The 12,292-nt window shown below is 45.3% G+C and overlaps 1 protein-coding gene across 1 annotated transcript; it reads left to right on the plus strand.

The window, feature by feature from the left end:
- The first annotated feature begins 996 nt into the window (after positions 1-996).
- LOC133914067 (xylan O-acetyltransferase 14-like) lies at positions 997-3,640 on the plus strand. Its single transcript, XM_062357225.1, has 4 exons — positions 997-1,836; positions 2,109-2,280; positions 2,372-2,568; positions 2,658-3,640. The coding sequence occupies exons 1-4, from the start codon at positions 1,349-1,351 to the stop codon at positions 3,205-3,207; spliced, it is 1,407 nt and encodes a 468-aa protein (XP_062213209.1). The 5' UTR covers positions 997-1,348; the 3' UTR covers positions 3,208-3,640.
- Positions 3,641-12,292: the final 8,652 nt, after the last annotated feature.

Consider the following 12,292-nt stretch of genomic DNA (forward strand, 5'->3'; position numbering starts at 1 on the left):
TAAAATCTTCTGCTTTCTGAACTCCTCAAAATTTCAAGCCTAATGCTCTCCTCTTCAAAATGCTTTGATACACTGCACGTAATCCATTTGGTACTGACGACAGAAGAGTCTGGTGTTTCCCTTGGGTGTTGGGCTACTCTCTGTTCCTAGTCCTCTGCGAAGGCAACTTCAGCAGGCACGAAGAACCGTGCAGATCTGATGGTCAGCATCGCTTCTCGTGATGTACAGCAGTTAGCAGTACAGAAAATGATATGAACAACGAAAGGCCTTCTTCCAAACTTTTGTCTTCCGCAAGTTTTTTTTTTTTTTACCTTAATCTTAGAAGGGAAGGAATGTATCGATATGATTCGAGTTTCAGTTCTGCTGTCAAACTTGACAAGCCTAGCTAGCTGGTGTGCTTCCTATATTTTCCAATAGGAGATTTGGACTGCCACTTCTGGCTCTGTATTCTGCACAGCAACTTATCAATACCGCAGCTGCTACTCCAGGCTTATCGATGTCCCCGCTGAAAGACACTTTCCAGTTTGCACGAACATGGTGACAAAGCTGTCATGGTGACAAAGACACAGCTTTGGTGTATGCCTGATAAAAGGAAGATGCAACTGAACCTCTAACTAGTTGGACGTGACACTGTGTCGACATATACACTGGAAATCGAATTCTTTTTTTCGAGAACGTATTTCATTAAGTGGAAACCGAACTTAAAAGTGATGAACGAATAGCACTTCCCACCTACGGATCTAATCAGTCTCTGTAGTTAGCACAGTACTCTGTAGGATATATATGGATCTAAATCATGGTGGTCTTCGTTGGAATCTCATTCTCACCAAATGATGTTGGTTACAGGCCATCTGCTCCCAAAAAAATTATATATCTTAGCTTACAAGCCAGTGGGGAAGCTATGACTTTGCAGGTACATTACAAATAATAATCAACGATTGTCTTCATGCTCCAATCTGAAGCCATCTTCACCTCCTGTTTGTTGGTCAGAACCACTTGATCAGTTCTCCATATCCAAGTGTGTATATATATAAGTGCACTCTGCTAGTATACATTTTACATCACGATTTGGAGAAGGATTAAGGCGTTGATACGATTCCTAGACCAAGTTAGCCATTTAGGTGCACCGAAACGAGGTCAAGCGGCAACAACTCTCACCTAAAAGGATCCTTTTACCACAAGCGATCAGCACCTGCTGCAGTGCACTGAGCCGCACCATGCAAAGCTATTTGATCGTGCATGCACTGCTCGCGAGCAACCGGCCGCCCTAGCGACGAAATTCCACCACATCGACGTCGTCCGATCCAGCCCGTACGCGTGCAACGGTCGGGGGCAGTCCTCCGTCAAGATGACCTGGAGCACCCCGCCGCGTAAGGGCCGGAGCACGGCGGGCGCCAGCGGTGACGACCTCGAGGAGGCGTGGCTGGTGGCGCAGGCGGCCAAGAAGTCTCAAGCGAGGGCTGCGGTGTGGGGCGTCTCCGTCAGCATCGGCCTCCGTGGCCAACTCAACTCGTTCGTGCTGCTGGTGCTCCTTCTGTTCGTCGTCCTCGCCGTCTCGGTCACCACCGAGATCGGCAACGGCGCCAAACCACAGGCGCCGACGACCGTGCCGCCAGCCGATGACACCGGTGCCGGCGACGACGCCGGGCGGGGTGATCAGGTGGGCGAGTGCGACATGTCCTCCGGCCGGTGGGTGTACGACGACGTGGCGTACCCGCTGTACAAGGAGAGCGCGTGTAAGTTCATGTCCGATCAGGCGTCGTGCGAGAAGTTCGGGAGGACGGATCTTAAGTACCAGCACTGGAGGTGGCAGCCTTACGGCTGCAACCTTCCTAGGTACGTGTATGTACGCATATCGCCCGATTTATGGCGCGCAAAAAACAATCAATTTTGGTGTTGCATGCACATAAACACACGGAAATCCGCTTCTAAATTATTTTGTAGTAGGTGCATTATTTGTAGAATGCCGCACGTATGGCTCTGACGCTGTTAGAATCAAGAAATTAAGTAGAGAACGGGAGTTTCAACTAGTCTCGTTCAACTGCAGAAGCCGTACTTTTTCCTAACAGCTCAATGACGGTGTTAGCAACTGCCTGCATGGCGACTAGGTTCAACGCGGCGAAGCTGCTTGGGAAGCTGCGCGACAAGCGGCTGGCGTTCGTCGGCGACTCGCTGAACCGGAACCAATGGGTGTCCATGATCTGCCTCATCGACACCGCCACACCTACGCTCCACAAGTCCATGAGCAGAAACGGGTCGCTCGTCTCCTTCAAGATCCATGTACGTCCGTGTGCATGCATGCATGATTAGCCGATCATGCATCACCTGTATATGCATCATGCATAGCAACTGAAATCATCAATTTTTACAGGAGTACAATGCGTCGGTGGAATTCTACTGGTCGCCGCTGCTGGTGGAGTCGAACGCGGACCACCCTGTGCACCACCGGATCGCCGACCGCATTGTGCGCGCCGGCTCCATCAGCAAGCACGCCAGGCGCTGGGCCGACGCCGACTTGCTCGTCTTCAACTCCTACCTCTGGTGGCGCCTCCCCTCCATGAAAGTCCTGTAAGCGAGTAGCGGTGATGACAAGGCGTGTCATGTGTGCATGCTGCGTATGGTTTTTCATCGACCGGGCGTGCGTGCGGTGCATGCAGGTGGGGATCGTTTGAGGCGGCGGCGGAGGGAGCGCACGGAGCGGTGTACGAGGTGACCGATAGCCTGCGCGCGTTCGAGCTGGCGATCTACACGTGGGCCGAGTGGCTCGAGCTCCACGTGGACCGCTCCCGGACGCGTCTCTTCTTCATGAGCACGTCGCCGACGCACCTCCGCTCCGACGAGTGGGAGGCCGCGAGCAGCGTTGGGACCAGAAACCACCGATGCTACAACGAGACGGAGCCGATCGCGGGGGAGGGGCACCGCGGTCGGGACACGGAGCCGGCGTTCGCACGAGCGGTGGAGGCGCAGGTGCGGCGGCTGGGCGCGCGCGGCGTGGCGGTGCGGGTGCTGAACGTGACGCAGCTGTCGGAGCACCGGAAGGACGCGCACCCGTCCGTGCACCGGCGGCAGTGGGACCCGCCCACGGAGGCGCAGGTGCGGGCGCGGGCGCGCGACCCCGGCAGCGACGCCGACTGCATCCACTGGTGCCTCCCCGGCGTGCCCGACGTCTGGAACCAGATCCTGTACGCACACATCGTGTCGTCGTGACAGTGAACTACAACGTTAAGGCCCCTTCGCAACGCGGGATTCCACCCCCACCCCCCATTCATATTGGAAACTGATCTGATTCCTGCCTGCAAGATTTCTCCAAAATTCTTACGTGCCAAAGGATACCAAGTTAGTGACGACACAAACAAGTCATCCAAGTGGTTCTCCCAGTCATCTTCTTTTTTTCTTTCATTTTGGCAGTGATGAACTCAGAGAAGTCAGGTAGCTCATCCACCTCTTTCACCCTTCTCTTCATCTTCTTCGTCCTCTCTTTTCTACTTCTTCTCTCTCATTCATAGTAAAAAAAAAATGTTAAAGGACTCGAAGGCTTACTCTGACTGCGAAGCAGTAGGAGGGCTAGAGCCCCCTGATGCACCCCTGCATTTTGGGTTCTCTATTATGATTTGAAAATGTCATTTGGAAATTCAATATCCACCTGTATATTTGATTATTGGTTCTTCAAACGCACCGAAGTACGGGTGGACTCTGGCACAAAAGCACCTTAAAATATCTCATAGTTCATGTCCAGAAATGGGCCTCCGCAGGTAGCTCGGACAAATGGGCCCTCTGTGTCACAAAATGCAACCAGCGAATGATATCCTGCTGCCCAGCCCATCGATATGCTACTGTATTGCTTCCTTTCTCAAAGAAAGAAATGGGAAAAATTGCTAATACCCGAGTACATCATACGTTGGCTAAAAAAATAAGTTTGACATAAGAAATTCGAGACTCGAATTTTCGAGTGTGCGCTAAATTATCGGTTTTCAAATAATAGTACCATTTCAACCAGATTTTTTTTCGCGGCAGCAGCACGCCTCTCTATTCAATGACACTACCGATGGACGGAATGTCCGTCTGCACGAGTGTCCACTAGATGTGAGGCAGCACCTGATACCGAGATAGCATCGGCACTCGAGTCCGAGGTGTTTAGATGTGAGGGAGCAACAGTAGATTAAGGCAGATTACTAGATTAGAAGGCAATCCACCCATTGCTTGCACTGAAACAACTCTTTAATTTTATTTTACTAGATCAACATCAGTGTTAGCTGCTCTTGTCGCGGCGATGGAAATGAGAGGGTAAGGATTAAAAATCTAGTGTGTAAGTGTGGTTTTAGTGATATTATCTGTAGGTATATGATAAAGATATGTGTATGTGATCGTCACCTTCTAATCGGTGAAAAAGTAAAATGTTTGTACAATGTGCAAGTTGATGCAGCCACAGGAATCTGTAAACCTGGCGAATTTGGCTGCTCCATGCAGCATCGGAGTTGCCACAGTCAGAACCCAAGGCTCCAATAACAGCGTTCCATGCAAGCAAGGGCCTAGAACCCTAACCCAGGCTCCTATATGCATGCCATAGCCTGCATTCTTAATTGAGCTAGTGCTCACTGTTCCAGAGTACACGTATGATTGTTTGGCTGCTTGTACGTACTCCTTCGTTTCCAAATAAAACGTCGTTTTACATTTTAGTTTTATTTTCAAATATACGTTATTTTGTGTTCAAGTAATATTTTTTCAAAAAGCCACTACTTAAAGCTATTGGAAATTAGAATATAATTAAATGAGCGTGGCAAATTGGATACTATTAATTAGAAATAAGAACAATTAATATGAGAAGGCATGTTAAAATTTAGAACGGCTGTGTGTGAAAGGCTAAAATGAAATTAAAAACAACGGAGGCAGTAGCACGCTTGTAGCAAGATAGATTGACAGAGTTGAGCCACCGAGTAGATTCCGAGTAGTCCTAGTATTGAACACGCGAAAGTTTTTCAAATTCTGCAGGGAATTGAGCTGTCTCTTGTGAGCTTAAATCCCATCCATAGTAGGTCAAGAGTCAAGACATCTATAACATATCCTAACAAGCCAAGAATCCACAGGCTCCTAGTTTCTAGTCACTGTAGCTCCCAGGGGTTCGATTGTAGCAGTGGACCCGCTCATGTGTCCGCATAGATTCACGGATATGTATACATATACATATATGAATTAATATCTATATGTATATGCATATCCATACATATATATTTGTATGTATAATATAATTTTCGTTTTCAATAAATTTCAAAAAATGTGGAAAGTAATATTAGTTATAATGATAAATCGGCTAAAATAATCAAAAATACAAAGAAAAATATCTAAAACTAAAAAAATATGAAACAAATCTTGTTAGGTTTGTATTACTGTCGTCCACATGTTAAAATTATGTGCATACATGAAAGTACTATTTTTTTCCCTATAATTAAGTGAATGTGTTAAATATTGATAAACTCATCACTCCATCCGTTTCGCAATGTTTGTCTATGATCTCGGAGTATTTATCTCAAATTATTTGTGTATTATGGTAACTAAGGATACTTTATAGTCTATTTTTCTACTATGCCTTTGAGTGCATGCATCCAACGCTGACGAGTTACTTACTCTCATCCTTGCATTGATTATAGTTAGTATGGTCATCTCACTGTATTTTTTCACTCGATTTCAGTATTTTTTAGTTTGTACGTAATGATGGACGTGAACAAATATTGTGAAACAGAGAGAGTAATAAATATTGACATGTCTAAAATTGATTAAACTATATTTTTAAGTCGTTTTTTATCATACTATATGAAAAAAAACAAGCGCGGGTAGACGTGCTAATCAGCCTAGTCAATTACAATCTTGGTGAGAAAAATAGCGTCAAATGACACTGAAGAAGACTGACGGCATAAAATGCGCCTGCGCTGCGAGTAAATTAATAATGAAGCCGGTCGAGATTCCAGCAGGACGCAGCAGCACGCATGCGATGCAATCACCGTCTGATTTCGATCCTAGCCATAGGCTTTTTCTACCTGGCCTGACCTGCTGCAGCTGCTGCTGCAGCAGCAGCAGCAACTATGCTCGTGGCCTCGTAGGAGATCGATGATATAGTAGCAGGAGATGGATGCATGCGGAGGCTGAGAGGAGGAGCATCCAGCTCCAGCTAGCTCGCTCTGGTACGCAGGAGTGAGTAGCTTTCCCTGGGACTGACAGGGGTCAGAGGGTAGGGGCTACCTGGGCGCCTGCCACCGTTAGCCTTTACGTGGTAGTGGCGCTGCATGCAGGTGTTGTACTGCTGCCACGCGCTGCGCCAGGCCGGTACTGCCGTCGTGGACGATCGATCGCCGGCCATAGCTTTCCACTCAAAAGAGATTTCAGGAGAGGCGGGGGCGCGCTAGCGACGTCTGCGTGTGCGTGCCCGTCAGTCGCCATCACTACTGGTGGAGGGAGGGAGGGAGAGAGAGAGAGAGCATGGCAATGGCAGCGCTTGCATTAGTTGGCAGCCTGGCGCGGCGTCTCCCAAAGGCCGGACAAAGATATGGCCCTGGGAAGAAGGGGTTGGTGCGCGCCTGTCAGGGAATGCCGGCCCCTCGCGCCCGCGACTGTCCGTGCTCATCCCTGATACAGCTAGCTGCGCGCGGATGGAAATTTTGAATGGCTGCCTGATCTGACCGCCATTCTCATGTCGCGCAAGTTGCAAGCCCTTTCAGAGTTTCAGTTGATATCACGTAGAGTACTGACGTTTGTAGTACGTGCATAAGCCAGAACAATGTGATCGTAACTTGATTTGTCCTGCAGCACGAGCGCGACTACTGTGTGCTAGACTGCTAGTAGCTAGTACTACCATCACTTTGGCAAAGAAAATAATGAGATCTCCTTGCCAAATTAAGGCTGTCCAGGTCAGTTCAAAGTTTAAAGAGAGAGTTTAGCGTAGGGATGGCAATAGATACGGTGGGTATGGATAGAGTTCATCTATATTCGTATATGTTAGTTTTTATTCTACCAACAAATATACTCATGAACGTATGGAAATATACTGATTTAACCACCCGTGCGCAATGGCGCTAGGGCCATGGTGGCACGGCTCATGGTGGGATGACACTGGGCGACGATGCGGGGCTCGCGGCGGCACGGTGAAAGAAAGGGCGGGCTAGGCGGTGACGGTAGACAGGTTGTGTGATGGCGCTCAACGAAGCGGCTCAAGGCGGGGCGACGGTGGTGCTCAAACAGAAGACGAGCGGCGCCCGACAGAGCAGCTTGGGGAGGTGAGGCGCAGGGTTAGGTGGCGCTCGAACGACAACAGACAGGCACGTGGTGGTAGACAGGCAGCTTGGCGAGGCGCACGAAGAAGTAAGAGACGGTGCATGTGTTAGGTACTCAAGTGTGAATGTGTGAGTGGCGGTGCGAGGGTGTGAAGCTTAAGTGCTGGAGCTCATGGGTTAGTGAATCAGGGCTAATCGGCCCGTCAATCTGTTGATGAGTTGAAGTACCGATGCTGACAGATAAACGAGTTACATAGATATGAATATGTCTTATCCATACTTATACTCATATAACTTTCGACAATAATTTATACTCACAAATAAAAAAAATCAGATCCTATTAACATATTAATCCATAGGTACATAGATGAAACTGTCCTCCATAGTTTAGTGTGCGATGCGAGCAGTAGGTGATTAGGGGGTTGTAGACGAAACAAGACCGAGATGATCAGGTCAACTGAGGAGATGGAGACGAGGAGATGAGGGTGAGCTAGAGAGAATCCCTCGGGGCCGGCGGAGAGGCGGTAGGGAGGACGAGGAGGAGGTGTTCATGTCAGCGGGCGCGAAAGCCCACGAACCTACTCCAAGTAGAGCCGAGGTCAGGAGGCGTCGTTCCTATTCCATTCAACGGCTTAGGCACAAGTTCCCAGGTCCGCTGGCCCAAAAAGCCCACCACTCAATCGCATCCTAGCTATCCATGAAGATACTCCATCTCTGTCTTTTACGAGGAAATACGACGCCATCTCAGGAAGAAAAAACGCTCACGTATTCAGCTTACGCCGACTTTATTTTCATGTGGGGTACCTGTAATCAAGGTGTTTTTCGCTCGCACGAAATTTTAAGGATCCAACCAAATTAGTGAGTTCGTACATTGTTCCGTGAAGGCAAACGTGCAACGAAAAACCAAGTTTTAACTTACATATTAGTGAAGATAGTTGTATCTACCTACTAGAAATTAAATTATAGATTTACTTTTATATATCTTATTAAAATAAAATTTTCTTTTAGATATAGACGACATAATCGTGAACATCCAGATATATACGATGTCTTGATCAATCTTAAATTCCGCATCTCTGTTTTTTAATAAGCGTCGTGTGCGTGCCGCTTCTCCAAAAAAACGTGAAAAGGGAATTATTTGAAATGGCAATGTACTGTGGCATGCATGGTTCATAAGCCCGGTCTTTGAGACGATGCTCCTGTACGCTGAAGCGGGGTACGTAGCAGGGGGTTGGGCTGACTGCTGAGCTGCCCGGCCGGCAGGGTAGTCAGAGTTGGGCGCGTATAAAATTTATTTATTTCTGGATGGATTCAGGAATGAGCTTTCCAGTGGCAGAAAGAAATAACCCCCACACCAGCTCACCTCTTCTTCCAATCTCCCTCTCTCTCCCTCTCTCCTTGACCTTTCCTGGCTGCAGCCTTTTCTATTATTGCACTCTCTCTCTCTCTCTCTCATGGAGACGCCATCGCGTTGGATTAAATGGCACATGGGAGTAATTTATGTCCAATCTGGTCCATCCAGTAAAAGTGAGTTGGGCTGCGCTGGATGTTTCAGTGAAAAGGCAGTCGATTGACCGGTTAATCGTGCTTTCCGTACAGGATGGTAAAAAAAATGTTCATGTAAATTTACCATGGCGATGACAAACCTGGTGGGAATACAATGCAACATGGAAAATACTAGCTCAGGCCTTAAGATTACTTGGATTAAAGGGAAAAAATGAATAATTCTTTGGCGAATAAAAAGCACAAGCTCTTTATATTCAAGTGAAAAAAATGTCAAGCTTTGCAGAGCAGGATGGTTTGGAGAAAGCTAGCTGAGCAGTATTAAGTTGCCTACATCGATCAAACTCATTCAAAATCCTAAGTTAATAGATAAAAATGAGCAATTCACTTGTACTTTTAGAGATGTACAGGGTAAATTGAGACACGGATACGATTAGTCAAAGTAGTCATCTTTGAGGCGATGGTGCTTGCCTAGTGATGCAAGCTTTATACTTTTGGGTTATTCAATTGACCTACAACTAAAAAACTAAAAATCCACTCTCACTTAATTAAGTGAAGAAAAAATAAAAAATAAACTACATGATGACCTAAAACCATCTATTACATAGTATTTGGTTGGTTGAATAAAGTTGAATGAGTTGAATAAGATGAGATGATCCTGTATAGGATGATTCTAGATGACGTGGTACATGCGGGTTGTTTGGTTAGGTATATAAGATGATATGAGAATGTATTTAGTTAGATGTATGGTATGGTAAAAAATATGTTTGTTTGTACGTATGAGATGGTATAAGAACACGTTTAGTTATTAAAAACTATGTATTATATTTATGCCTAACTTAATTATTTTATAGAAATAATTTTTTTATTTGTTATCACATGAAATGATAAAAAGCATATAAATATGGTATTATAAAAGAACTCATTTTCTCACCATCTAACCTAGTGCTAGAAATAATTTTAGAAATTAGTCTATCATATTATGGAACAAGCGCAATAATTTTAGAATTTTTGAGCACCAAAAGACCGCTATTTTGATTTTAGGAAATTTTGGGTACTGTTCATTTCGGGTATTGTTCCGTTCTGATGAAAAGTGATGTCCTAAGAGATGAATAAATTAGGACACTTAGAAACCTAAACCAAATTAGTTCTAAAATATTTACAAGATAAATCTATCTTAATTTCTATTTAAATGTACTTTAAGTTTATCTAGTGTGTCTAATTACCGCTCAAGAGTATTGTAACCTGCCATATCAATGTAAATTGCAAGTATGTAAATGTAAAAATGTAAATAAGGTAGAGAGATAAACTCGGCACAAGAGATTTTTATCCTGCGGTATCGATGGCATTAATGTCATCCCTAGTCTACGTTGGAGCTCCAGAAAGGATACGCTCTCGATCGGCATGACTCTTCAAGTCACGTCTCTTGAGCTATCAAGTCACTAAAATAAGTTCTCAAGAACGATAGGCCACCTAGCCACCAAGACAATGTCTCATAACTAGGCTCTTTTCAGTCACTTGCTGACATGATCACATCGGAGCTTGAGCCACTAAGGCAAGGGTCTCCGCGTATCCGTACATGTATCTTGTCGCCATTCCACACCAAATCGGAGAGTCAATAAGCTTTAGCCACCGAGGCTCAGCGAGATACCAAGACTCCAAGGAGCCGACGTATCACACGATATAAGCTAAGATCACTCATTGATCTCTTCTTCAAGCTGTAACACCCAGTCACAACTCACTCTAGGCCTATAAGCACTAAACACTCTCTAATCTTATGCTTAATTGTTTTGGATAATCATTTTAAACACTTTAGTAACTTGGATGTCTTCTCAAGTATGTATGAGCCTCCTCTAGAATCTAACAACATGTCATACCTTTAAATGACTTAGTGGAGGGGTATCTGTAGCCTCAAACATGTCAACTAGTCATTTTCTAACAGCTGAGAAAAATTGTTAACACCATATGATTTGGTCAGAACAACGTTACTAAAACCGTATCATCCGGTGAATATAACCTCAGAAACTAGCTGTTGGAACTCCACTCAATGTCTCTGTGAATACAGGAAACTCCGGTGTGCCTTCAAATCTATCACCGGACCTTCCAGCGAGTTATATTTAGCCATCCGAGTATTTGTAACCTCTCTGTGTAAAATACTCCGATGCATTCATTCGATGTTCATTCTTCTCTGCAAAAAATACTCCGGTGTTACCCTATGCAGATCACCGGATTATCTGGTTTAACACAGAGCATTGGACTATCTGATAAAGCTACAAGTCTCTATGTATAATGCTCCGGTGAGTATAAACTACTCTGCACTGGATCTTCTGGTGTAGTCAATTCTGCCGGTGTTTTATCTCGATTGTGGTAGTTTTTTGATGTATTGCATTCTTAACATCTACTCACATATATTCTTGGCAAACATGTTTATTCAAATACTTATATGGTTATTAATCACTAAATCACAATTACATTATACTAAGACCATTTTCGCTACACTAAATCACAATAATATTATACTCCGACTGATTTCGCTGCATCACCTGATCCAGCGTCACGGTCGAATATTACAGGAATCTGGATGCAACCATCTAGGACGATCTGATCTGATTCAACAAACCAAACGACTACGTGCTTCGAAGCTAAACCAGTTGATCCAGAACGGCGGACGAACAAGCAGCCAAACACATTCTAGATATCGACCTAGATACGTGCTTCGAAGCTAGACCAGCTGATCCATAACGGAAAGACGTATAAACAACCAAACATGTTCTAAATATCCATCTACGATTATACAAGCAGCCAAACATATTCTAAAGAGAGCCGATGTTTTCCTTAAAAAAAAAAAGAAGAAAAGGGGCCGACGGCGCACAGTTAATTCCCCACGGAAAGCTGCGGATCATCGCCTGACACTTGCCATGAACAGGTGCCCCTGATCAGGAGATATGGCCGGCGCAACCAGATCCCGTGTGGATCTCAATTGTTGCAAGGCTACCTGTGTGCGACTCTCCGCTCTCCTCATGTACTAGTAGCACTTTTCGACTCGTCAAAGTTCTACTGATTTTGAAGTTTTTTTCTCAGCTTTAAGGACCGTATATAAATCTTTTGAGTCAAACTCTAGCCGTGTTACTTAAATTTTGACAGGTTGATAATGTTTTATGTGTCTGTGCTCTTGTAGACCAGGCAAATTGATGCCAACGGATCAGAAAGCGAAATTCTTTGGGGACTCCTGATTTGCGCGGCTACTACGTGGGGGACTCCTTGAGATCGACCTGTGCTTCTTAGAGCATCTCCAATCGACTATTCATATTTAACCTCTTATTTCTCTTATTTAGGGGCTCTTCATCCAGATTTCATCTCATATTTCTCAACACGTTCCAACCGACCCCTCATATTTGACACCTATATTCGAATCACCTCTATTTTATTAATATCTGGTAACTCTCTCTCCTCTCTCTCTCCCCTCTCTCCCTCTCTCTCCCCTCTCTCTTCCAAATGAGGGGTTGGATGAGGAGCCACTAGATGTA

This window comes from Phragmites australis, chromosome 4 (genome assembly GCF_958298935.1).
Source record: "Phragmites australis chromosome 4, lpPhrAust1.1, whole genome shotgun sequence".
Taxonomy (NCBI): Eukaryota; Viridiplantae; Streptophyta; class Magnoliopsida; order Poales; family Poaceae; genus Phragmites; species Phragmites australis.

Excerpts from the sequence above, each read along its gene's own strand:
- LOC133914067 (XM_062357225.1), top strand. The coding sequence starts at position 1,349 with ATGACCTGGAGCACCCCGCCGCGTAAGGGCCGGAGCACGGCGGGCGCC. Across the intron at positions 1,837-2,108 it reads TACGGCTGCAACCTTCCTAG|GTTCAACGCGGCGAAGCTGC; the intron begins GTACGTGTATGT and ends CATGGCGACTAG. Across the intron at positions 2,569-2,657 it reads CTCCCCTCCATGAAAGTCCT|GTGGGGATCGTTTGAGGCGG; the intron begins GTAAGCGAGTAG and ends CGGTGCATGCAG.